The sequence below is a fragment of the Acinonyx jubatus genome, chromosome B4, assembly GCF_027475565.1.
Source record: "Acinonyx jubatus isolate Ajub_Pintada_27869175 chromosome B4, VMU_Ajub_asm_v1.0, whole genome shotgun sequence".
NCBI lineage: Eukaryota > Metazoa > Chordata > Mammalia > Carnivora > Felidae > Acinonyx > Acinonyx jubatus.
In genome coordinates this window covers 101,060,787-101,088,785 of record NC_069387.1, presented here as the reverse complement: position 1 = coordinate 101,088,785, position 27,999 = coordinate 101,060,787, and the positions used below count along the sequence as shown (strand labels likewise).

Sequence of the window (27,999 nt, the reverse complement as noted above, 5' to 3'; positions counted from 1 at the left end):
CAAAATATTTCCTCTGAGAAAATGTGGGAAGCTAAAGTTTACTAAATAAACACATGTCAAAGAAGATACTGATTACCTTTGTCTCATTAAAAGCAAAATGTTGCAGGGCACCTGGGTGGCTCAGTCGGTTAAGCTGCTGACTGGCTCAGGTCATGATCTCCCAGTCTGTGGGTTCGAGCCCTGCATCCAGCTCTGTGCTGACAGCTCAAAGCCTGGAGCCTGCTTCAGATTCTGTGCCTCCCTCTCTCTCTGCACCTCCTCTGCTTGTGCTCTGTCTCTCCGTCTCCGTCTCTGTCTCTCTCTCTGAAAAAAATAAACACTAAAAAAATTAAAAAACAAAAAACCAAAATGTTGCTAAGCAGATAAAGGCCAGCTTTGTCGCCAGGTAGTGTGTGTGTCTTATTTATTTAGTTATTTTTAATGTTTATTTTTGAGAGAGAGAGAGAGAGACACACACACACACACAAAATGCAATCAGGGGAGGGGCAGAGAGAAAGGGAAATAACAGAATCTGAAGCAGGTTCCAAGTTGTCAGCACAGATCCTGACGAGGGGCTCAAACTCACAAATCGAGAAATCATGACCTGAGCTGAAGTCAGACACTTAACCAACTGAGCCATACAGGTGCTCCATTTGTTTGTTTTAAATTCCTTTTTTTTTTTGGAAATTTACTAATCCTACAGGAAAATTATTTTTTGGTAATACACAAAGAGTTTTTTAGTTATATAAATGGCTAGATTCTATTCCCCAGGTATATAATTTTTAAATTTATTGCTGTCATATGGCTGGTCAGGTGAGTCAGCATATCTTTTGCCTTGGTGACAGTCTGGGTAAAATTGGAAACTAAAGCAACAGGTAATCACTGAGTATTATAATTCATTTTTATAACCTGCTAATTAAAATGTTTCTAATTATAAAAGTAAATTATGTGAGAATGGGCATGCACAGTGTTTAAGAACACAGGCTGATTCATGAGTGTAATTGTATTTGTGGTTAACTTATTTAATCTTAGATTTCTCCATAAAAATAGGAAAATAATACTTTATATGGATACTCTATAAGAGTGCTTCATAATAAATGCTAGCTTTGCATAATAATTTTATAAAATTCAACTCTACTAGTTTAAATATGATCAATATAAATGCTTACTTAATACCATTTCAGTTAAATTTGTTCTGTTTCCCTTATTTTATGAAAACTAGGAAATGAAATGACAGCATTGATATTTAAATTCACTCAGATATTTCACAAGTTTTAAAGTTATTTTTATACGGTTAATCTACCCCCTTTGAGATCTGCTTTGGCCCCCAATGTAGTAAAATTCATCATTACAAAACTAAGTATATGTACATATGCACAAGAAAACTAGAACTAGCACGCAGATCTTTTAAGTAATGTGTGAGGTCTATTAGTACTTACATGGTAGAATTCAAGAATCCAAGCATCTCACAGGAATTTCTGCGGTTTTGTTATCTAATGCATTCTTAATTGGCCCCTTCTATACAATTTACTGTTCCATGTTGGACATTGGGGAACTATTTAAAACAAACAAGACTTCAGATTTAGGCCAGTCTTGCCATTAACAAGCAAGTCTGACCTCTTTTGGTTGAAATTTTCTTTCTTGTAAAATAAGAATTAGACCAGATGATCCGGATAGTTCTTTAAACTGTACTATTTTGTAACTATAAATAGAACTAATTGCCATCAAATTGCATTGTATTCTACGTTTGGAGTTTAAGCATACCAATCACTCTCTGCTCAGTTTCTCACTGAACTAACTTTAAATATCCCTCTGAAGTATTGTATTATCATAATTTTGTTCTTCCTGTTGCTAGTGGTTGGTTGTGCCAGGAAAATTTGACTCTATCTCAAGAATTAATCCTTGTAAATGCTGTATGGTTTGCTCTGTCTCACTCTTTTAATATCAACAAGGTTTTATCATACTTTATTTGGCAAGCTTCAGAAAGCAGTCATTTCCCTGTAGAGCTACAGCTTGATTTGACAATTTCTAAACTATTTCTTTTTCTACTTTTTTGTAAGGTTATTTCCTTGAGAAACTATTTGATGTAAAATAACTATTTTGCTGAATTTTCTTTCATAAATTATTTACTGAGTTTGTTTTTTATGAGTGTTATTTTCCTCATAAATCAGCTGAAATTAGGAACTCAACCAAAAGTTTAATTTCCTTCCAAATGATTTATAAATTTTAGAGGTAGTTGAGGGAATGAGGAGGGAAGCATATTTTTGCTTTCAGGTTGGTTGCTTTGTTTTCCTCTAGAACTTGACACTTTTATTCTTCAATGAAATCAAATTATAGAAGGACTTTAACAATATTAATAATATTAAGTTGGATGGTGGGCACTTGAGGTTTGTTTCATTATTATTCTTAGACGAAGGCTAAATGTTTACATACATGTATATACATTTTAACTTTCATGTGTAGATTTAACTAATCGGAAAGCAAATTTTTAAACCAAAAGAAAAAAGGAGAAAAAAAATCATTGAATTTTTATCTTGTTTATTATTTATTCTTCCTACTAGACTGTAAGCTGTATGCAGTTAAGATACTTGGTTTTTTCATCACCTGATATATCCCCAGTACGTAGGACAGTAACTTAAGGACCCAGTACCTAGCACTTGAAATATGGAAACATTTGATAAATATTTGTTGAGTTACTCTCCTGTTAGGTGGACTGTTTTCCAGGATGATGGTCTAATAGATTATGCATGATTTGTACTTAACTATGCCGAATAGGCTTGGCTTCTGTTGAATAAAGAGATATTGTTTAGCATTGAGAATAAAGTTTATGAGACTGAGTTTAGCTCATTCACTTTATTCAAAAAGCTAAGACTTTAGTGATTTTTAAATGTGTCACTTTAGTCTTGTCCTTTGGTATAGTTTGAGATATGATGCTTTCACCCTATTAACCTCTTGTGGATATTTTCTTAGTCACAAATAGAATTGAATGAATCAATGCAAATCAGAACTATTTAGTGAGTTTATACTTGCCCTAAAGATAAGAATATTTTAATATTGTCTACTTATAAAGTGTAACAGCATAAAATAATGATAAGGTAGAAAATTATTTTGGAAAAGTGACCTAAAGGAGGAAGAGAGGTATAATGAAAATGAGTATCTCTTAGGGTTTTAAAGTATGTACTATACTTCTTCCCAAAAGTGTAGAATACCACCTGTCCTCCCCCATTTTGAAACTAAAGAAATACTTTAAAGCTAGATAAATGATCTTTGACCATTTGAAAAGTAAACCTTTCTGCCCCATTTATAAATTACTGTTAATTTATAGATTTAAATTTATAGGTAAATTTTTCAAATACAGTCTGAATTTTTTCTAGCATCAGATTGATTTTCATTAAATTTTCAAAAATCTTTTTCTAAGTAATTCATTGTTAATTAGAAATTGTCTCAATACATTGTGAAAAGACATTTAAATCTTAATTCAACTGATATTCTCATTTAAGTGTAGACTTTTTAGTGGTGAGCAGGCATGCTCCTTATGACACTTACGCATACTATTTGACAGGAAAATAAGCTGATTATTGACAAAAAGCAGTTTTTAAATTTCTTGGAATAAAGAGGAACTATGAGTTTTAAATAAGCAAGGTAAATTGTAGATGTATTAGAAAAATTGCATAGCTCTTGTAATCTTTTTACTTACACTTAATATTTTATGTACTTAATCTTTATACTTACACTGTATTCATGCATTCAACTTAATTTTTTTTTTTATATTTTTAGTGTTAAAAGTACAAAAGTCAGATTCCGTTCTTGCTTTTTATTCTTAGAAGCTTTGTTGTTTGTCATCATGTTCTGTTATGTATTTCAGCATACATATTGAGGCATTTCTAGGAACTCCTTGAAAAATTCACTTGTTAAAAGGGATAAAAATGGTAAAAGACTTGAATTATCAAAACCTTAAGCAAAAATGAATATAAAATACTGTTTATCTAGACATTGAAGTAGTCCATACCAACTCTTGACTCCATGTTTTTTTGTGTTTTTGTGATAGATAAGACAAAACCTATGGCTTCTGTAACTAATGCCAATACATCTAGTACACAAGCAGCTCCTGTAGCTGTTACAACACCTGTGTCATCTGGTCAGGCCACACCTACGTCACCTATTAAAAAGGTAAGCCAAATTTTTGTTTGCTAAAAATACATCTATTCTGTTTAAGTACTAAAGCATTAAGACAATTCTTAAATTTGTATACTTTATTCCAAAAGTAAAGTTTAGAACAAGAATGTATTTTTCCTTTTTAATTTGACTTGAGATTTTCTTTGAACCATATTACATTCTTTTTTTTAATATAATTTTTAAAGTATTAGTTTGCACATAAACACTAATGGCTTTGTATTTTTTATTTGTACTGAATTTTTGAGAAACATGGGTTTTGTATCCTTTATCCCTGTTGATAAGTAAAGGTACATTTTGTTAATTTCACATGTGTGTGAGTTAAGCACAAAAAATACTACCACAAGTCAAGGACAGAGCTAGAATCTAGATTTTCTTTTTTGTTTAGTTTTGTTTTTATTTAAATTCAAGTTTACATTCAGTACAGTATTGGTTTCAGGAATAGAACCCAGTGATTCATCACTTCCGTATGTGCATACCAACAAGTGCCCTCCTTAATGCCCATCATCGATTTAGCCCACCACCCCCCCACCCCGCACCTACCTCCCCTCCAACAACCCTCAGTTTGTTCTTTGTAGTTAAGAGTTTCTTATGGTTTGTTTGCCTCCCTCTGTTTTTATCTTAGTTTTCCTTCCCTTCCCCTTGTTCATCTTGTGTTTCTTTCTTTTTTTTTTTAATTTTTTTTTTTTTTATGTTTATTCCTTTTTGAGAGAGCACAAGCAGGGGAGGGACAGAGAGAGAGGGAGACACAGAATCTGCAGCAGGCTCCAGGCTCTGAGCTATCAGCACAGAGCCCAATGTGGGGCTCAAACTCTCGAACCTCAAGATCATGCCCTGAGCCAAGTCAGATGCTCAACCAACTGAGCCACCCAGGTGCCCCTCATCTGTTGTGTTTCTTACATGGAATCTAGATTTTCTAACTCTACAAAGCACTAGATTTGCAAGTATGGTATGCCATAAGAGCATGATCTCTGATGTCAGACAAAGCAGAGATCCACACCTGAACCCCTCTCTCCCTTTATTAATTGTAAGGACCTTAAGCAAGGTACTGTCTTCTTATCTGTCAGGGGAAAGAAAGACAAAACAAAAACAAAAGAGTAAGTTAGCATTGTAAGTGTTGGTTGAGAGAGAGCCTGGCTAGTGACAGAGTACTCCCACAATGTTAGTTTCATTTCTTCCTCTTCTCCTTTATTCTGTTCTCCACGTGGGCTCTGTCCTTTTGCTTCCTTTTCTCCACCAAACAGTGCTTTCCAACTAGTTTGTTGATATTTTTAAAGATTTTGCTTTTCCCTGCTACTCCAGAACCTGTACTTCATTTGACCCAAATTAAAGATTACAGGTTTTGTTTTATTTTGTGAGGTTTTTTTTGTTTGTTTGTTTTTGGTTTTTTTTTTACCACTGCTCTCTCTTTTTAAAGGCTTCTCCCCACCAACCCTTACTTGTCTTTAATGAGCGTATTCATTTCCCTCTCTGTTTACATACACACGCACACACATATGCACACACATACACACACTTTTTTGTGGAAACATTTAAGAATTGAGTGCAATCAATATAACACTTTACCCCTAAATACTTGAATATGTATCTCCTAAATACAAAAGCATTATCCTTCATTCCCATACTAAAATGATCCTATTTAAGATATTTAACTTTGATATAATACTCTGATCTGTGATCGTTATATACAAACCATTATATACAAACCATTATATACAAACTGTTTAAGATATTTAACTTTGATATAATACTCTGATCTGTGATCATTATATACAAACCATAGTGAAGATTTTTTCAGTTGTCCTCCTACTAATGTTTTTCTGTTTGTTTTTTCTTGAAATCAAGGGTCCACTGAGGGATTGTACATTGTATTTAACTGTCATGTCTGTGCCTTTGGACTTCTTATTTTGTTGCTTATCTGACATTATTTGGTTTGGGTGGGTTTGATTTTAAATTCCCATAGTGTTTCTATTATGTTGTCAGTATTGCTAATTTTGGATTTGGCTTCAAGTGATCAAAATGTGAACCCTTTAGAATAATAAACTAGAGAAAATCCATACCGCTAGTAATGATCCTCTTCTAAAACTCTTCCTAAGGAAATTGGTATTGTGGGTTCATAGTAGTAGAAATGCATGGATTTCAGTGGTACAGTTTGAATATCAGGAAACTATATGAATGATTTATCTTACCTTCTGTATTCCAGAGCTGAGGGCTTCTTGAAGTTAGGTAGAACTCATGTTCATAAGATCATAATTATATATGCTTAAAAATGAAATTTTTCAGGGGCAATCTCTCTGCAGAATTTTCAAGATGATTATCATGGTATAACTGGAGTCAACATAGGCTGCTTTAACTAAACTTTATTTAATTCTAGAGTTCTTCTATACTTCTTCAGTGATTACCAAACTTTAGCATTTTTGATTTATTATCTGTTAAAACTATAGGATTATCAGAAGTTCGCAAGAAGCTCCATCCCTCTGAAATATGTGGCCAAGAAAAACTGGCTCTCATTCTTTTGAGTATTTAGCTAAGCAGTCTCTTTCCTGCTATAGTCAAACAATTACAGTGGACTTCTTTCAATCAACTATATTTTTCTCAAGCATAGCCCCAAATTTAATAACTTAATTGCTCTTACTATCTGTTAGATTAACCTCTTTGCTATAAAAATCCTTGTTCAGAATTACTTCTGATTTTCTGTGATTTGCATATTTAGAAACTCCACTTTATTCACAATTTCAAGCATCATAACTTACTTGGAAGATTATATTGTTTCAGTCTTAAAACCTTAAGGGTTTTGTAGCCAAATTTTATTCAAATCAACAAAGTTGTGGTATACAGAAAATTTGAAGTATTATTTTAATGGATGGAGCAATCTTATTTATTTTGTATGACTTTTTAAAGCCTTTAATTTTGTTCAGTGATACTTTGTAATGTTAATTCAGCATTTTAATGTTTCTAAGTTAGTTTCAGGAATTTTCTTGTAACTTAGAGACCTAACAGATGAATTGTCTTAGATGAATTGTTAATCTGTAAATGCATTTTAAAAGATTTTGCAGTTAAGAATTCTATTTTTAGATTCTCACTCACTACTCTGCTTTTGATATTTGCACAGAGGTATGCTAAGTTGTGTTTTCTCCACCATTGCATAAACTATATATAAATACACACTCATACACTCATGGTAAGCAATAGATCACAAAACAGAAGCTCTAAAGCAGTATTAAATATCACTTATATTTTCTAACAACTCAGGGTGGCAGCTACAGAGAAACATAGATGTATTCGCCTTAAATGATTTTCCCTTAAGTTCTTAACTCTTCAGCTAAAATTAAAGAATATTTCTGTAGCAGTAAGATCAGGCTTATGATTTGTGGAGATGTTTTCTATAATACCATCAGTTTGGTTTTATGATTTAAAATTTTAACAGTAGGGGTGCCTGGCTGGCTCAGTTGGGAGAGCATGTGACTCAATCTTGGGTTCATGAATTCAAACCCCATGATAGGTGTAGAGATTATTTTTAAAAATAAGTAATCTTTAAAAAATTGTTTAGTATTTTTATTTTTGAGAGAGAGTGTGAGTGGGGGAGGGATATAGAGGGAAGGGAGCAGGATCCAAAGCAGGCTCAGAACTGACAGCAGTGAGCCCAGTGTGGGCCCAAACCTATGAACTGTGAGATCCTGACCTGAGCCAAAGTCAGATGCTCAACCAACTGAGCCACTCAAGCATCTCTAATCTTTAAAATTGTAACAGTAATTTTATATACCCCTCTTTTGTCAAAATAAATATTTTAGGTTGGGGCTCCTATGTGTGTCTTGGTCAGTTAAGCATCCAATTGTTAATTTCGGCTCAGGTCGTGATCTCATGGTTCATGAGTTTGAGCCCTATATCGGGCTCCGTGCTGAGTATGGAGCCTGCTTGAGATTTTCTCTCTCTCTGTCTCTCTCCCCCGCCCTCCTCCCTGCTTGCTCCCTCTCTCTCTCTTTCTCTGTCTCTCTCCCCCGCCCTCCTTCTCCCTGCTTGCTCTCTCTCTCTCTCTCTCAAAGTAAATAAAATAAAAAACAAAAAATAAATATTGTTTGGGATCTCAGAAAAAGATTGCCTACTTTGTTGTATGCACATAAATTCTGATAGGGTAAACTATATTTACTTTACTAGATGGTAAAAATTCAGAATTTTCTTGGAATTAAATGCTTTGGTTAATTGAATCCAATTATTAAGTATAATAATAATTTAATAAAAAACTACTGTATACTGTGGTATATTGCAGTATGCCAGTAGAAGTGTACAAATACAGAATGATGGTTTAAAAATGAAAGAGATCATATTTGATTTGAGGTAATAAAATTAGAACATTTGAGATCTTGAATGAGTAAGTAGTATTTCAACTAGCAGGAGAGTTTGTACAGTTTGCTGAAAGGAAAAAAAGAAACAATGTGAACAAAGTAGGGACAATGTAGAATCTTTTGCAGGAAAATAAATTGTTTAGTTTGATATCTAGAGTACATATACAAAGTAAAACAGGAATAGTAAAGCCAAATTGTGGAATGTCTTCATTTCTCTGGTAACATTTTTAGTTTGATGGATAGTAGAGAATCAGAAGATGTTTAAACAAGGCCATGAAAGAATTATTCTTTATAGAATATAATTTTGGTAGCAACGTACAGGTGTATTTGAAGGTGAGAGACTAATTGAAAGACGATGTATTAGAAAATCATTGAAGTTGCCCAAGATGATAAAAAAAAAATAAACTAGAGAAGTAGCAGTTCTTAGAAGGAGAAGAGTTTCTCCTCAGAAGGAGAGGAGTTTCAGAGACTTGGCAGCTAATTTATAAATGAAGGACGATGACAGAGAAGAAGTCTAACATGGCTATGAAGTTTCAAACAGGGAATTGAAGAAATTTATTGGTGCTACTAACAGAATTAGGGAACTGAGGGAGAGCCAGTTTGGAAATATAGGTGTTTGGTTTTAAGTATGTTGAGTTTCAGGTTCCAGTTGTAGTTCTAGATGGTCCATTCTCCAGGTAATTAGAAATTTAGGACTGGGAATTCAGGAATAAGACTCAACTAGAAATAATAAATTTGAAAATAAGCTGAGCACAGTTCATATTGAGCTTGAGGAAGTAGAAAAGACCCTGTTCCCAGCCCTCAGAAGAAAGTAGAAAGAGAAGATGAGAGATCTGAGAACAGGCTCTTGAAATGCTTGTGTTGCAGGACTGTGCTGACAAAAGCAACAAGGCCAAGAAGGAGGGTGGGCAAAAGAGTAAGAAAGTCAAAACAGTGTCCTCTTACAAAAGCCAAAAGAAGAGTTTCAGGGAATAGGTATAGTTGAATATTTCAGAGATACTCATTTACAGACCAAGTAAAATTGAAAGGTACTTTTAAACACATAAACCAATAAATCCAAATTCACACTAGGCAGAATGGGGGTAGACCAGTCATTACAGTGCAAGAAAAGTCCATTTTAAATTGCTAATACTGCTTCATTTTTCTCAACTCTAAAATAGCAGTATTAATAGTATTTCAGTGGGTGGTTGTAAGGATTAAACGAGATAACTCCTGTGAAGCACTTAGTTTAGGGACTGGCGGGAGTAAACATCTGTTAAATGTTAGCTTCTCTTGTAACACTCAGTAAATGTTACGTTATCTATTTTATCATGGAGGCGTAACTTTGTTTCCAGTTTTGGGGACGTTCCAAGGCAGGGATTAGCAAACCGTAGTCGGGTGAAACTGGCCTATTACTTGTTTTTGTACAAGTTAGAATGGTTTTAATATTTTTTTAATTTATTTTGAGAGACGGAGTGCAAGCAGGGGAGGGGCAGAGAGGGAGGGAGAGAGAGAATCCCAAGCAGGATCTGCGCTGTCAGTGCAGAGTTCGATGCGGGGCTCAAACTCGGGAACTGTGAGATCTTGACCTGAGCCGAAATCAAGAGTCGGCTACTTAACTAACTGAGCCACCCAGGCACCCCTGGTTTTAATATATATTTAAAAAATTTTTCTAAATGTTTTTACTTATTTTTTTTTAATTTTTTTAACGTTTATTTATTTTTGAGACAGAGAGAGACAGAATATGAATGGGGGAGGGACAGAGAGAGAGGGAGACACAGAATGGGAAGCAGGCTCCAGGCTCTGAGCCATCAGCCCAGAGCCCGATGCGGGGCTCGAACTCACGGACTGCGATTTCGTGACTTGAGCTGAAGTCGTACGCTTAACCGACTGAGCCACCCAGGCGCCCCTGTTTTTACTTATTTTTGAGAGAGAGAGACAGAGACAGAGCAAGTGGGGGAGGGGCAGAGAGAGTGAGGGAGACACAGAATCCGAAGCAGGCTCCAGGCTCTAGGCTCTAGGCTCTAGGCTCTGAGCTGTCAGCACAGAGCCTAACGCAGGGCTTGAACTCACAAGCTGTGAGATCATGACCTGAGCCAAAGTCGGATGCTTAACCGACTGAGCCACCGAGGCACCCCAAGGTTTTAATATTTTTAAATGGTTGGAGGGGAAAAATCAAAAGAATTTTTTGTAACCCAAACTTAAATTTCAGTATATCTAAATAAGTTTTATTAGAAACACAGCCACATTTATTCTCATGTATTACCTGTGGTTACTTTTGTACAATACTGTGGATGAATAGTTACAACAGTGACTCTGTGGTCTGCAAAGCCTAAAATTCACAGTCTGGTCCTTTACAGAAAAGTTGGCCAATCTCTATTCTTGGATGGTCCCTATGAGTTTAGATGCAGAAATCAAAAACTGGTCATCTCAGTGTCTGTATTGTTTTATAAAATGTTACATGGGGCGCCTGGGTGGCGCAGTCGGTTAAGCGTCCGACTTCACCCAGGTCACGATCTCGCGGTCCGTGAGTTCGAGCCCCGCGTCGGGCTCTGGGCTGATGGCTCAGAGCCTGGAGCCTGTTTCCGATTCTGTGTCTCCCTCTCTCTCTGACCCTCCCCCATTCATGCTCTGTCTCTCTCTGTCCCAAAAATAAATAAACGTTGAAAAAAAAAATTAAAAAAAAAATGTTACAGAGATCCGGTGGAATCCTTAATGTTTTGTTAATTTTTTTCACAGTGCCACTTGGCCGAAAGAAGTATTTGTTTCATTTATTAAATAGTTAAGTGCAAGTAAGTTAACAGTGGCAATTTGTGCCGTGTCCAACAGATGTCACTGTGCTTTCTCTCAAAACTTGAAAGTATACCACAGCGCCCTTGTGATTTTATTCTGGCATCCCTGGAATGCCTCAGTGCACTGTATATCATGAGGCTATTTATGAACTTATTGATAGGAATTACTTACTAGAAGTACCAGAGATATCTTACCATCATAATAGTTTTGTCTATGAAGTAGCCCTCTGACATTCTGGGTGCTTAAACAAGCAAGCACTCTGAAATGCTAATTATATCAAACGTTGGCAATAAATATGGAAGAAAGTGTTTTTTCTTTTTTTTTTTTAATTACCCATATCCTATGCTTATAGCAACTAGTTAGTTGCTATATTCACCCATCTGTTCTTAACTGTGGTTAAATATTTAAACAGTGAAGTTCATGAAATGAACTAGTTAAAGACAACAAATGTTTCATTTTTAGGGCTCTTGGAAACCTTGAAAATGAAATATTTGTACAAAAGAATAGTTTTTAGTTGAAATGTTAAAATTAATATTTGGTGGTAAAATCAAAAAGTAAGTTTAAGGCTATGATACTAAAAATATACTGAATTAAATATTCTAAGTGGAAGATAACATCACTTATTACTTTTTGTTGATTATGCTGGATTAAAAAAAAATTCTTAACCCAAGTATATAAATGAATAAAAATAAAATTCAAATGCAGTAGTCTGTTCATTCAAGTACTATAATATTTGCTCCATGTGCCTTTAATTGCTTTAGAAATTTCTTTATTAGATTCTTTCAGATTCTTTCTCTTATGCTAAAATTAGATTTGTTCCCAGTTACTTTTAAGATTGGATCATTACCCAGTTACTGGGTTTTGTTACAAAATTCTTTTAAACAGAAAAAAGTATGTTTTGTTTATAACGTCCTTTTTGTTTTGTGCTTTCAATCTTTATCTCTTTACCTGTCTTATTTTAATTGGCTTTAGTATGATTTCATTGCTCCTATCATGCCTGTGGTGGAATCAGTAGATCCTGCATCATGGAGGCAGGGCTTGCGCAAAACTGGCATTGTTCTTGTGCCCAATAAGGGTGAAAAATCCATGGTGAGGCATTCCTATGTGCAAGGATTTATGAGGTTACAATATAACAAGTTTAATATGAATATTGGTTCCAGAGATGCATGGTTTTAAAGTCCTTATGGTGTGCTCATTTCTGTCCTCTGTATTTGCATTATAATTTTTCTGTGTGCTATAAAGTGTGGAGTGTGTTTTCTTAAATCTAACTTTTGGAAAGATAGTTCTATTTTTTTTCCAGTTTTAGATCTTTACATTTTTTACTAAGACATTAACCTACTTAGTAAAAGTGTTTCTCCTGAAACTATTAACTATAATTTCAGACATATTATCTGTAAATTTGTTATTTCCAGCTTAAGGATTGATCAGTGTTGATAATTACGTTTTCTTTTCCTTAAAAATAAAATAACAGTTTCCAACCTCAGCTACAAAAATTTCTCCCAAAGAAGAAGAGAGAAAAGACGAGTCTCCTGCATCTTGGAGGTTAGGACTTAGAAAGACTGGCAGTTATGGCGCACTTGCAGAAATCACAGCATCTAAAGAGGCTCAGAAAGAAAAAGACACTGCAGGTGTTATACGTTCAGCTTCGAGTCCCAGACTCTCCTCCTCTTTGGATAATAAAGAAAAGGTGACTTATTTCATCATCTGGTTTCTATCAACACTCTAATCATTTGTTTTCCAGGAACATGAAATTTGATAGATTTTCTACTTTGTGTCATTATTAAATTTGTGTATCAACTTAATTCACCTGACTTAATGAATTTTACATGATAATACAAATAGACCTACCTTAAACAAATGTCAGTATGGAATTATAGGCATACCTCAGAGATATTGTGGGTTTGGCTCCAGACCACTGCAATAAAGCAAGTCAAATGAGTTTTTTGTTTCCCACTGTATATAAGAAATATATTTATATAAGGCACCTGGATGGCTCAGTCAGTTAAGCGTCTACCTCTTGATTTTGGCTTAGGTCATGATCTCATGGTTGTGAGATAGATCCCCGCGTCAGGCTCTGTGCTGGGTGTGGAGCCTGCTTCAGATTCTCTCTCTTTTTAGGCCCTCCCTCTCTCTCCAGTATGTATACGTGTGTGGATATATATATATATACACACGCACACATATACATATATATATATATGTCCACATACACTCTAATTTTATGTATATTTTATACTCCTATATATACTCATAAATTTTATATATATTTATGCTGTAGCCTCCTAAGTGTATAATAGCATTGTGTCTAAAGAAAATGTACATACCTTAATTTAAAAATATTTATATGCTGACCATAATTTGAGCTTTCAGCAAGTTATAATCACTGTAACAAATATGATAATAATGAAAAGCCTTGAAATATGGTGGGAATCACCAAAATGTGACATAGAGACACAAAGTGAGCAAATGCTGTTGGAAAGTGGCTTGGATAGACTTGCTTGATGCAGGGTTGCAACAAACTGCAAATTGTAAAAACCACAGTATCTGTTAAGTGCAATAAAACGAAGTATGCTTCTGTAAGTACTGGGAAGATCAGATTTGCTCAAAAAATAAATTATGAAACTATACTTAATTAAACAAATGCTTTATTCCACTAGACAGTTTATAATAAAATATATTGGGGGGCATTTATTCTAGAATTTATTCTAGAATGTAATTATACTCGTAAGTTGCATTTATCTAGCATCTGCAGTTTTATATCTGCTGCATCAAAAGCAACCTCCTTTTAATCAGTAGTTTTAATAACTGTATTTGAAGGATAGTATTAAATTATATCAAATAGAATGTATGCAGTTTATTCAGATATATTTTATATTGCTGGATTATTTCTTTTCTATATTTCCAGTGCTTGTACTTTTTTTTCATATAGTTTCGTCCCTCTATTTAAAGTGTTTGTTTCTTTGTGTCAGAAATCAGAAATAGAATTTCTCAAGTAATTTTAAAGTTTTTTATTTTGTATAAATTGATTGCCTAATTATTTTCCAAGTACTTGATGCCAGTACAGTGGGAATGTATCATACCGTTGCTCCTGCACTCTCAACTGGATTTGGATAAATATAACTTAAGTATTTTTTGTTCGGAATATTTTAACGTTATATCAAAGTAATGAATAACTTACATAGCATAAATAATTAGGACTTACCAGTTAACCATATTTGAGACCTTATTTCTCTGGAAAAAAATAAGAATATTTTATTATATTATACTGCATTACCTTACATAATCTGTTATAGAAATTTAGAAAAAGTCATTAAAATGAGGAATTTTTTTCCTTCTATTAAAATATTGTCTAATTCTAGATTAAAGGAGAAAAGAAAATCGGTTTGAACAGGCTGTCCTCTGGCACTTAAAGTATTTAACTATTAATAGACATTAATTTTAAAGAGTATAGGTAGGAGCTGTGGAAATACTATAAACTGTTATGGTTGTATAATTGTAATTGTATAATTGTACATTGTTGAATACTCTTTCCTTAGTACTTTTAGTGGTTCCTGTAATCACAGATTTATTTTTCACTCATTTTTTTTCCTGTTGTGTAGGAGAAAGATAGTAAAGGAACTAGGCTTGCATATGTTGCACCTACAATACCAAGACGACTAGCCAGTACATCTGACATTGAAGAGAAAGAAAACAGGTGGATTCATTATGATTTGCTTTATGTTTTTACTATGAAATCTTTATTACCTAGCATGACAATGAAAACATGAGCATTGTTGTAACTCTGTGGGATATATGGATTGTGGGAAGAACACCAAATAGAAGGTCCTGAGGAGATGCAGATTTGTATATTCATGAAATGGCAAAATCAAAACAAAACACATTGTAGTTGGGACAGTGGTGCCAGATGAGGTCACAAACTAATCTAGTACAGACTCTCCAAATAGTTGAAACCTACAGAAAAGGAAAAAGAAAGGAGAAAAAGCTCTTAATCACTGTCAACATTTTAGTTTCTTTCTTCCTATTTTCAGCACATGGGGTATGAGAACTTTAAAATATAGTTGTAGTCATGTTATAACATCCAGTTTTGTGTCTTGACTTTTGACTTTTTTTTTTTTTTTTTTTTTACCTCACATCTCATACATAGTCTTATGTGTTCATACATATCTTCAGTAAGCGTTGGTTTTCATCAGTGCATTATGTTCCATAGAGTAGGTCTACTGAGGTTTAAGTAACTATTTTCCCTCTCCAAATATGGACATTTAAATTGGTATTTTATGATCATAAGTAAAACTTCTGTAAATATCTTAATTTTCCCCACTGTAGTTAGGATTATACCTTAGGGATAGAATCTTAGAACTGGAATTACTTTCATTTCTTAATAAATATTCCAAAGTATTTTCTTAAGGGATTTTACTAGTTTCTGCTTCTACTAATGTTTTTTAATAGACAGCTTTCTTAATCCTGTTTTAAAATTATATACCAGAATTTGAAAGATAACTCTTTTCACAGAGACTCTTCAAGTTTACGAACGAGTAGCTCCTATACAAGAAGAAAATGGGAAGATGATCTCAAAAAGAATAGCTCAGTTAATGAAGGATCAGCTTACCATAAAAGGTAATATAATTCTTAAGTAACTTTTATGCATTCTTTTATAAAAATATGAGGCAGTTTGTTTGGAGCCCTCAATTTAATATCATTAAGAAAATACGTGCTTTCATTGTTTAAATAAAACGTCATTTAAAAGTCCAGAATATATATTTAGAGGTAGATGAAAATTTGTTTTTACTTTTATATATATTATGTATAATTAGATTTGATCTATTAGGAAGCATCTTTTAGATTGTAGCATATTTAGAAGGAACTCCTTATATAATTGACTAGAGAAGTTGAAATAGATCAGTGTCTTAATTGATCTGGGCATTATTTAGTGACCTGGAAGTTTCCACTTTTCTTAGAACTCAGAGAGATGGTAATTTCTTGAATTGAAATGTTGGTAATGTCATATTGGAGAGGAGGGGGGACAAAAACCATAAATATTTTCTCTGTTAAAAACAACCAAAAAGAAGAGTAAAAGATGAGCAATTATAATACAGGCATGGGTCACTCCTAAGGATGTGACTCATTGCTAAAATACTTTTCTTCAAAAAGGTTGATCTTAACTTTCCCTGAGTAAAACCAGACCTAAGTGTTTTGCTCAGACCCAGCCTGGCATGACCATATGGTCTGTTAATAGTTCCAGAAACGTAAAATATCAGATCAGAACATGTTTGAGTCCTGTCCAGGGAGGTGGGAGGCAGTAAAATGATACACTACCAAATTAGTGAAATCATCTAGACTCTAGCAAGTTGTAGATGCAACTCTTGGTGCTGGAGCCGGTGGTGTATTTAGGAACACAGTTTTTTAGATTTTTCCTAGCCTTGTGTATCTGTGTAATGTATAGACATTAACTGTAGACTACACATACAGACACATCCTATATAGATATGACTCTTTCCTTCAGTTGCTCCTTTGGTAGAAGACAAGATGATTTGATTAGTTCTAGTGTTCCAAGCACCACATCAACACCAACAGTTACCTCTGCAGCTGGGCTTCAGAAAAGCCTGCTTTCCAGCACAAGCACTACTACAAAGATTACAACGGGTTCTTCCTCAACAGGCACACAAAGCAGGTGAGTCACAGATAACATTTTGTGTTCAGGCCTACTGTGTGCTTATGTATGTGCATGCATTTTTGTTTAGAAGATTGTGGGGCTCTGGATTTTTTCATTTACCTTTTAAAATTATTTACAAGCAAAAATTGGTTCCAAAAAGAGGCAATTATGCATGTCTGGGGAAAAACGAAGTTCTTGAATTATTAACTTTTCTTGAATCAGGCTGCTTAAAATGTAAATTTCTCCCTTTGACAGCTCTGGGTGAGACTTCTGGTTCATAGTTCAAAGATGTCTTGCCTCATGTTTTAAAAAAATCCATCCCTGTAGTCACATGTTTCAGCTGCTAGAAAGTGCTTTCATTGTTTAGCTGTTTTCCTTTTCTCTTTTTGTGTTGCTGCTTATGATGCGATAGTACCTCAAATCGTTTGTGGGCTGAGGATAGTACTGAAAAAGAAAAGGACAGTGTTCCTACGGCAGTGACCATCCCTGTTGCTCCAACTGTTGTAAATGCTGCAGCCTCAACCACAACCCTGACTACAACTACTGCTGGCACTGTCTCCTCCACATCAGAGGTCAGGGAGAGACGCAGGTGTGTAAAGGTCCTAATAGAACTGCTGATGTATCTTGCCCAGTGCTGAAAGTTGTTTGTTTTGCCTTTTAACCTTGTCAAGTTGGTGACCATCTCTTCAGTAGGTGAATAAGTGAAATAACCTGTATCAGCTCAGAACTACATGAACTGATGTAATTGGCAGTTACTAGCATTTAGGCTTGGTGACTCCCTCTGACAGAATAGATGTTTTTGTTTCAAGGAAGTGAGCCAGACACTTGTCTACTTAGCCATCTTCATTTTTTTTAGTGGTTGTTTTCATTCAAGATGGTTTTGTGATGAAGATCTAAACACACCCAGTCACACTTATGGAAGACTAGATGTAACATGACAGAAACAGATTTTTCATTCTTCTGTTTCCTCCTATTATTAAAAAATTTGATGGATGTTAAACTGTTTTTGTTACTTTCGAGACTTTTCATTTTAAGATTCTCTTGAAGAAAGGCTTCTTGGGCATATGTGTAAACCAAATCATTTTTAAGCACTTTGAATACGTTCTCTTAGTTTTAATTCAGTACATAAAAGGGACTCATTAATTAAATATTTTAAAGGATTTATGAATTTATTTTGTGTGCTTAAATGTTAGGAGCGTTGCTCACTTCTTCATGCTGCTGCTAATTGGCTTGGAATTTCAGATGTGGAAAGGAACTTACCTCTTTTGTGATAGCCTTGCTTTACATAAGAAACTAAGACCCAGAGATATTAAGTGACTTTTCCACTTTTATTTAATGAGAACTAAGGCGAGGCCCAAGATTACAGGAGAATCAGTCAAGTGTTTTTCCTGCTATAGCATGCATAGTTACTAGCTTTGAATTTTGTTTTTCCTCTTGAGAAAAAAAAAAATCTTAAAAAACTAAATGTGACCTTTTTTGTATTTTATTCCTTTGAGATTAAATTAGCTACATAACTGGTGTTTTGATTTTTATTTTGTTTTGTTTGTTTACTAAAATACCAACCAGATTAACTTTGTCATAGTTCTGGCATGTAGTGTTCATATACAGGCTTTGTCTCTGGTGCATGGTACATGGCCTGTAGTAAGTTATTAATGTCCTTACAGTAATATTCGTGGTGAATATATGAAAAGTAACAAAACATTAAATTTTTAAATGTTAAACATTTTCTTTCCTATCATTGCATCTTTATTTTTTGTCAGCATGATTATGTTTTATTACTATTTCTATGGTAAGATTTAGTGATAGTTCTATAAAACCATTATAAGCAGTTAGCATTTTGTGATTTGAACACCAGTATAGGTCATACCATATTTTAATAATTCTTCATTTTTCTATACATTAATGTTAGTTTTAGGCTTTTGAGGTGTTTTCAAGTCAGACCACATAGCCAACAGAAATTAGAAGATCATAGGCAGCCATCATTATTTTTGAGTGAAAATCAACTTGAGGACTTTGCTTTTATGGAGTAGGGGAAGTTAAGGGGGAAAGGTTAGGAATCCTTGGTTTTTTACTCCTTTAATCCTAAGGTTAGAATGCTCTCCAGGTCAGAATTTCTTCTTCTGTAACATAAGTATTTTATTTATATAATTTTTAACTTCTAGACTTGTTGTTGGAGAAAGTTGAGTTTCAGCTTCTTAGAATTAATCCTGGAAGACATTAGATTGAGAATTAAATATTTGGAGATATTAATAGAACAGAACAAATTTTAATAGCATAAGAAACAAAATGTATCTGTTGACATTTTCCCTGGTGTATATTACAGAAATTTTGTTTGTCTTACTCATTTTCAGTGATGTTTGCAATAATAATGTTTGTGTTTTGTTTCACGTCAAGTAATTGTTTGCAGTTTTGAATACATTGTTGACCTCTTCTGTTTGTCTTTCAATTAAATTTTGTTAATGGTTTTGAAATGTGTATAGTTGAATATTTGTCCTCAAAATGTATATATTATGACTTAAGTATATATTGTGGCTAAAAAGATAAGTTAATACATCTATGCTATTTTAGGTATCCATACATATATACTTTCAGATGTTATGCAAAGTTACCAAACTCACTATTAAATTCAACTATTCTATTCTTGAATTTTGTTTTTATTGATTAGGATTGGATGAGGATTTTCTGTTTTTGTTAAATTTCCAAAGGATTAATAGTGGTAGCAGAGTGGGAAGTAGAGAAGAAAAGTTAGCTTTAAGTAGCATGATAGCAAATTCTTTCATTTTTTAAGTGTTTCTAATTTTCCAGTCTTTTCAAAATACAAAGCAGTATCTTACTAATAAGTTCAAGTTTGTAACATGAATTCATGTGGAACTGTTGCTTTGTATAATTATTCTCCTCCACCTTTTTCCCTTGGCTCAGCCAGCTTGCATTTGCTCATTTATCTTCCCTCTGCAAGGAAAAAAGCTGAATGAAAAAGAAGGGTTGTTTTCAGTTTTTTAAAGATGTTGTTTGTTGATTACCCAAAATATAAATATTATAGATAAATATATTTCAACCAATAAATCAGTGAAATAATACATAGAATAATTGGAATTATTAGAAAATCCTTATTTTAAAAATAATAACCTTTCAGTAGCTCAGAAAATTGTAAGCCATCTAAGACTACTAAGGAGTAAAATTATGCACCCTATATAGTTTTAAGAAAGAGATGTAGTATGATATAGTAAGTTAAGGCAGCAGTGGAGTTTGAGGGGCAGCTGGGTAGCTCAGTTTGTGGGATCAAGCCCCACATTGGGCTCTGCTGGCAATGCAGAGCCTGCTTGGTATTCTCTCCTCCTCCCCCGCTCTTGCACTTTCTCTCTCTCTTAGAATAAATAAATAAGCTTTCTTTCTTTCTTTTTTTTTTTTTTTTTTTTTTTTTTTTTTTTTTTTTTTAAGGCAACAATAGAGGAGGGCCTAGATGGCTCAGTCGGTTAAGCGTCCAACTCTTGGTTTTGGCTCAGGTCATGATCTCATAGTTTCATGAGTTCAAGCCCCGCGTCGGGCTACCAGTGCAGAGCCTGCTTGGGATTCTCTCTCCCTCTCCCTCTGCCCCTCCCCTACTCACACTGTCTCTGTTTCCCTCAAAATAAATAAACTGGGGGGGGGGGAGGTGGGAAGGCAGCAGTAGAGTTTGATATATTCTGCTATCTTTTTGATCAGCTCTTTTTAATTAAACACAAAATATGTGAATTAACTTTCTTGTCTACGTTTAATTCACAGAGGTCTGCTCTATACAGGAACCCCAAGAGAGGAGAAGGAACTGAATGCCAGATGGGGACTCTTAAAATAATAGGAAACATATTGTATATTACAAATTGATAGGCTAGATTTTTATGCTGATTTGGAGCAAATGTAAGGAAAATTTAAATGAACAGAAACAGATATTATAAGTCTTTTGACTAGTAATTTTTATCCCCTTAACCTACATATGTTAAACCAGATATGATAGGTAGATTTAACTTTTATGGCAACTTGAAACTGTTGAAAAAGTAGGGAGGCTCATTTGAAGAGAGCGTGCTGGTTGATTAGTTCTGTTTGCAGAACATGGGGATTAAAAGAACAAATGGCAATGCAGATTTCCCTGTCGTAAACTATATGTGAAAATTTTGACCATTACATAGAGGAGTCAGATTCAGTAGTCCATGTTCATGCTTACTTTCAGAGCAGCCCTTGAAATACTGAAGTGATACATGCAGCCATCTGAGCTGTTCTAGTTTTTCTGTTTAACCAGATTTGCTACCACATTAAGGTTTCATCTTCTTTTATTCTTTTCTTCTCCTCGTCTGGGAGAAGTCCAAAAAGCAATACATTGCATAGGGACAGTGGATGCATAAGTAAGTACCCAATGAATCGCTAAAAAAAAAATGGCCATTGGGCCATATTTTCCAAATTGATGTTTCACAGAGCACTTTTCCACATGTAACAGGTGTACCATAAAAGTATGTTCTACTTAATAATCTTAGGAAATACATAGTTACGGTTAAACAGGTTTCTTCCTTGGTTCTTCTCAGAGCCTTTAACATGTTGTGATTTTCCTGGAGATGGTTAGAATATATAACATTTTCCAAATATGTATAACCAACTTCCAGAATAAACAAGCTCCTCACTCTATTCTGGAATTAATTTTCTTAAACTAAACCTGTAATAACAAGTTTATTGTTACTCTTTTTCACCTTTAAAATGACTTGTCCCAGAGAAATCACTGGAGTTGTTACAAAAGTAGGGAATAACGGTTGTATCTAAATAAAAAGCTTAAAATTCACAAGAGTTCATATATAGACAGTATGAAAATTAAGAAATAGTAGGAGAAAGAGAAGTATCAAGCTTAGTGTAGCTTGAGCATTCTGGGCCATCAAGAGGGCAAGCATCCTAACCAGTTGTATTCATCTCTCTGGATCTGTGCATTGGTACAGATGAAGTCATATGTTGCAGAATCTCTAAAAGAAAGTCAAACTAAAGAAATGCTGGTAACTAAAATGCTTTATGTACCCGGGGCACCCCGGGTGGCTCAGTAAGTTAAACATCTGACTCTCGATTTCTGCTCAGGTCATGATCTCATGGTTCGTGAAATCGAACCCTGCATTGAGCTCGGCACTGATAGCATGGAGCCTACTTGAGATTCTGTTTCCCTTTCTCTCTGCCTCTCCCCTGCTTGCTCTCTGTCTCTCTCTGAAAATAAAAATAAACTTAAAAAGAAAGAAAGAAAGTTGTATATAGTGAATTTTTTTCTTGCCCTACACTTTTAGGAGGACAAATTAAAAGCAACAGACCAAATAATTAGAAATGTAATTTTTTAAAACATTAAAATTTTAGGGGCACCTGGCTGGCTCAATGGGTTACGTGCCTGACTTCAGCTAGGGTCATGATCTCATGGTTTGTGAGTTGAAGCCCTGCATTAGTCTCTGTGCTGATAGTGCAGAGCGTGCTTGGGATTCTGTCCTTCTCTCTACCCTTTCCCACTCATGCTCTCTCTCTCTCTCAAATAATTAAACTTAAAAAAAATGAAACTTAAGGTTATAAACTTAAATCTGTACCAGTATTTTCATAGAAACCAAATTTGGTAAAATAGAACTCTTCAATGCTTGAATCATGTGGGGTGTGCCCGATTTGTGAGATAGATGTAGTGCTAGTATAGTAGCAAAAAGACGTAATCTTTCAGGATATTCTAATGTTTATTTATTTTTGAGAGGGAGAAGGAGCAAACAGGGGAGAAGCAGAGAGAGAGGGAAGCACAGAATCTGAAGCAAACTCTGGGCTCCAAACAGTTAGCACAGAGCCCAGTGTGGAGCTCAAACTCATGAACCATGAGATCATGACCTGAGCCTAAGTCAGATGCTTAATCGACTGAGCCACGTAGGCACCCCCAGGATATTCTAGAAACCTAGAGATGAAAACATATGGATAAAGAGAAAAAAATAAGTTATGTCATTATGAAATAGTGCCCTAGGTTATTCAACCAAATAGAGAAAATAGGTGATATTTTCTCAAACCAGATGAAGAAAACAACTTAAGTCAAAGTAAAGTAGTGAGAGGATTTTCATCTTTCTCTAAGTTTGTTGGATGTCTCAGTCAAGTAAAAATACCCTCCTGAGAAGTTCTTGACTTACCTTGCTTAAAGTTGATCTGTAATTAGAGTAGAAGCAACACAGAGAACCTGTCCTCTAGTACTAACTTTAACCAATAAGTAAGAGTTAGTTGATGGAATTGAGGCAACGAGGATTTTGGTTGACAAGTGACCTTGTCATCTTAGGATTAATTTATTCAAGGAGGTGAATCCTAGGAATAATAAATCATGTATTCTAGTTTCAGACAGATTTCTAAAAACTTAAGCGTGTGAAGCAAAAGGCAGAGAAATCAAAAGGAATGGGGCTCTCTAAAAGAATTGTGAAGAAACTGAAATGATTCTAAGGAGTTGGAAGTGTGTTGTGTTCTTTGAACCTAGAGCTTTTAAGGACACATAGAAAGAATAAAAGATAAGGCATAAAACCGAGAATAAATTCTAACGTTTGTTATGGATATATGAATAGTTTCAGGAAGTTTAAAGAACAGAACGAGTTAAAAATTGGAAAGCATAGTAAATCTAAAAAAAGAACCCTTTTAAAAAGTTGAGCTTTTTAAAGGGGAGGGGCAGGTGATATAAACTAGATAAATTTAATTAACAGCATAGACAATAGAAATATTCTATTTATGAGTATTGTATGAGAAATGTGAATTAGATTGTAATATAACTAAATAAAGTATTAACAATTGAACTTCCCAAGTAACCTTGATCATTGGAGGGAAGTTACTTTCTGTGTCTTGCACGGCTCTGTCTTTTCTTATTCAACCCTTTAATTAGTTATTAATCTCTTGACATGGACATATGCTTTTGAAATTGTGCATATCCTTAGACAGGATGGGGCATAGGCTTAGATCAAATATAGTGAAGTGATTGATAAGATTGATAATTGATAAGATCAGATATAGTGAAGATAAAGGTCAAGTTCTTTTTATATTAGCAAATCAGTAACCAAGAGTAGGATGCTGATTTTAAAGCAGTTTATGAATAAAAATACTTGAATTTTTAGATAACTCAAAGTGTGAACAAGAGTATGATGTCTGCCAAAAGCATCATTAATAAATGCAGTGACAGGAGTGCAGGGAGTGTTGCTTGCTCACTAGTCATCCCATATGTTAAATGTTGCCTTCACTCCTAACCATTCTAACCATGAAAAGACATTGACAGTCTAGAGTTTAGCCTTCACGTATCATCTAGCATGGTATTGCAGGGAATCAGCAAAGGGACTAAGAGGACTCATCACATGGCTTTTCAAAAGAAAAAAAACAAAACTGTGGTTAGGAAGAACTTGAAAAATAGAAGTTAATACTGATTATTTTCAATCTAAAACTTTATCAGATTGCATTGTTGAATTTTCGTGATGAATGAAACCATTTTTGGAGACTTTTTCTTAAACTAAAATGCTTACCGTGTATTCATTCATATATTCGTATGTAATTCACAGATACTGTATATCCAACTAACAATTTTTATTTATTACTGTAGATCATACCTCACTCCTGTTAGAGATGAAGAGTCTGAATCCCAAAGAAAAGCAAGATCTAGACAAGCAAGACAGTCTAGAAGATCAACACAGGTATGTTTAATGTGTATAACATATAAAGCTTCAAATTGCCTTTCTCTTTTTCACTTCTCTATGAAAATATTAATGTCATTGGAGCGCCTGGCTGGCTCAGTCAGAGGAGCATGTGACTATTGTTCTTGGCGTTGTGAGTACAAGCCCCGTGTTGGGTGTAGAAATTATTTAAAGAAATTTTTTAAAAACTTTAAAAAAAAAAAAAGAAAAAGAAAACACTGATGTTAGTATATAATGTGAGGAAATCTTAAAGATTGCTTTAGTAATTCTTTCCTAGCCTTTTGTATATTACATTTAATCTAATTAATGTGAGTATTATATTTAATCTAATTGGCATATACCTTTGTATCTCTTTGCATATTTACTTTTTGTTTCTTAGATGGTGTCTGGCACAGAGTACTCAATGCGTGTTAATGAATTAATATGATGTCTAATAATTAATAAAGAATTCTGTAAATATTTGGAGTTGTGGGGAATAGGTCTATTGTATTAGATATTTCAGACAGCTAATGTGCAAGTACCAGGAAAATGTCACTCAGTCTAGTTAGCATCTCCTTAACCTCCTTGCCATTCTAATTATATCTACTATATCATTTTGTGTCTATCCTTTCCCATAGTTGAGGCGCTCCAAAGTCCAGATTCAACTCCTTGATCCTTACTTTTATTAGTATTTCATTTCAAGCTGAACTGTTTGTTAAGGTCTTAACATATTCTTCCTGCCTTTGTACCTTTACTTTTTGAAATCTCACCTGTTCTTTAAGGCTTACCCTTTAAAAATTATTTCTTTACTGAAATTTTTTTCAGTAAATACATATGTATGTGTTTATACATACATATTATACATATATATACATATATATGTTATACATGTTGTATGTATATATTTATGTTTTTACATATATATATAAAACAGAAGTACATATAAATTCAGTGTATAAACAGTGTATATATCAGCTTTTCCTTCTTTGTACTTCTTAGGAATATTTATATTCATATTCATGTGATAGTACTGTCATCTCCTCCCCTTTTTTTAATTTCTTAAATATAGAGACTATTTCTTACATGTATTTTGTCTTTTCCAGTACCTATTACTGTGCTTGCTCATGATGATTCTTCATAGAATGAATGTGACTTGCCCACTAAAAATTTTGTTCGAATTTGCAAACCAATTCCAAACGTGTATTTGACTTCCAATACATTCATATTAAATTTGTCTACTTATAAAATATTTCTTTGAAACAAGCTATACTGCTTCTCATTCTTAAATTTACCTTTTTAATGTACAGGGAGTAACACTGACTGATCTTCAGGAAGCTGAAAAAACAATAGGAAGAAGTCGTTCTACCCGAACCAGAGAACAAGAAAATGAAGAAAAAGAAAAAGAAGAAAAAGAAAAACAGGATAAAGAGAAGCAAGAAGAAAAGAAGGAGTCAGAAACATCTAGAGAAGATGAATATAAACAAAAATACTCCAGAACATACGATGAGGTAATAGTGTACCACCAACACAGCTAGGTCAAATGGTATGACTAGTTTTGTGACTTTCAGTATACAAGAGATTTATATACCGACAAACTATATACAAAATACTCCAAAGGACCAGAAATCTGAATTATTTTGAGATGATTAGAATGTTATTTTTCTTTCAAAATGAACCTGTGTTTAGATGTTTTTAACTGTTAAATATTTTACGTGGGAATTAATTTTAATATTTCACAGACTTACCAGCGTTACAGACCAGTATCCACTTCAAGTTCTACCACCCCATCCTCTTCACTTTCTACCATGAGCAGTTCACTCTATGCTTCAAGTCAGCTAAACAGGCCAAATAGTCTTGTAGGTATAACTTCCGCTTACTCCAGAGGATTAACAAAAGAAAATGAAAGAGGTAAGAAGACCTTTGTTTCCTTCAAATAATCCTTTGAATTTTTTTTTTTTCTAATTTCTAGTTCTACAGAAAAGAAACAACTTTTCTAAACTGGGAGTCATTCCATTTTTTCTTTCAAAAAGAAGATGATGGTCAAAAATAAGAAGAGTAGAAAATAAAAATAGGAAATCATGTAGTCTGGCATTGTTACATATATCTTTATAATTTAAGACTTCACAAAAAGCATTATGTACACCAACATAGAAAAGTCAGCATAGAAGAACTGGTGGGAGACTATTTCTAGGAGCTGTTCATTAGTGCCTGAAGTTACTTCTTGCCTATTGGATCATATCTTTAAATTTTTTATATGTGAATTGTTTTAAACTAAAATCACTTAAAACACATGCAGTGTCCTTGCCAAAACAAAATGGTTTTTATGCTTATTTCTTGAGAAATAGATTTCTTTTTCAGTGATATGTTGGCATATTGATAGTCACTATTAACATTTCTTATTTTTTCATATAAACTTCCTATTTAAATTTTAATAATTCCTACTTTAATTAAGAGATTGGTACTAAATAAAATTATTTCTAATTGTAGGCGTTTTATATTTTAAAAGAAAATCCCACGGTATTAGTCATGATAATATCAGTAATCATGAAGGATAAACTTCAGAAAAATTAAGTTTTCCCCAATTTTCAGCAACTTTTCTTTTTTTGGTCATTGAGATATTTCAGTTCTTTAAAATACTAAGCATGAGGCTCACATAATGGTTTGTAAAAACCTTGAGCCAACTTTGAAAATTAGGGATATTTGCATAAAAGTTTAGATTTTCATCTTCTATTGAAAAGTGGGAAGATTAAGCAACACTGTTTCTAATTCTCACATATCAACGATTGGCTAGAGGCAAGGAGTAAGTTATAGCCCCTCACCCCTTGGAATAGTGCCCTCCTGGCCCATTTTATCCATTTATATTATCTGGATGGCCACTATATGCATTGGAGTTTGAGATCTTTGCTCTAAACCAATTCCAAAAACAATTCTAAAAAAACTTGTTGGCACTATAATTTTGAAATTTCTTTTGCTGTGACTCTTTGCTAATGGCACAGGAAGGAGACTTTTAGAAATAATTTCTAACATTACTTTGTTCCATATAGATGTCTACTTTTTAAAACCTATTTGAAGACCCCTTTATAGAATATAAGTCTAAAGCTATTTTAACTATCCTAAGAAGGAAACAAATTTTGAGACTATATTTTAAAAAAACCTTTTTTTAATGTTTATTTATTTTTGAGAGAGACAGTGAGACACAGAATCCAAAGTAGGCTTCGGGCTCTCAGCTGTCAGCACAGAGCCTGATGTGGGGCTCAAACCCATGAACCGTAAGATTATGACCTAAGCCAAAGTCAGACCCTTAACCAACTGAGTCACCCGGGCACCCCAAGACTACATTTTATGTTGACGTGTTTTAAAAGATAAATATTTTTTCCCGAAAAAAGAGTTTGTTCTTAGATACTGTCTAATAGAAATGAAATGAATA

The 27,999-nt window shown here is 34.0% G+C and overlaps 1 protein-coding gene across 14 annotated transcripts in view; it reads left to right on the top strand.

Annotated features, from left to right (window-relative positions):
• Positions 1-27,999, top strand: part of PPP1R12A (protein phosphatase 1 regulatory subunit 12A) — a 157,080-nt gene that overhangs the window by 95,868 nt on the left and 33,213 nt on the right. For 8 of the 14 annotated variants that reach the window (XM_053226525.1, XM_053226524.1, XM_053226528.1 and 5 more), the window contains 10 exons: positions 4,028-4,149; positions 12,240-12,356; positions 12,739-12,954; positions 14,867-14,961; positions 15,777-15,881; positions 16,768-16,935; positions 17,330-17,506; positions 24,503-24,593; positions 25,880-26,080; positions 26,312-26,480. In XM_053226525.1, the coding sequence (XP_053082500.1) occupies positions 4,028-4,149; positions 12,240-12,356; positions 12,739-12,954; positions 14,867-14,961; positions 15,777-15,881; positions 16,768-16,935; positions 17,330-17,506; positions 24,503-24,593; positions 25,880-26,080; positions 26,312-26,480 (1,461 nt within the window). The remainder of the gene's footprint in view (positions 1-4,027; positions 4,150-12,239; positions 12,357-12,738; positions 12,955-14,866; positions 14,962-15,776; positions 15,882-16,767; positions 16,936-17,329; positions 17,507-24,502; positions 24,594-25,879; positions 26,081-26,311; positions 26,481-27,999) is intronic. The other 6 variants (XM_015063651.3, XM_027071178.2, XM_027071183.2 and 3 more) reach the window with 4 other exon arrangements.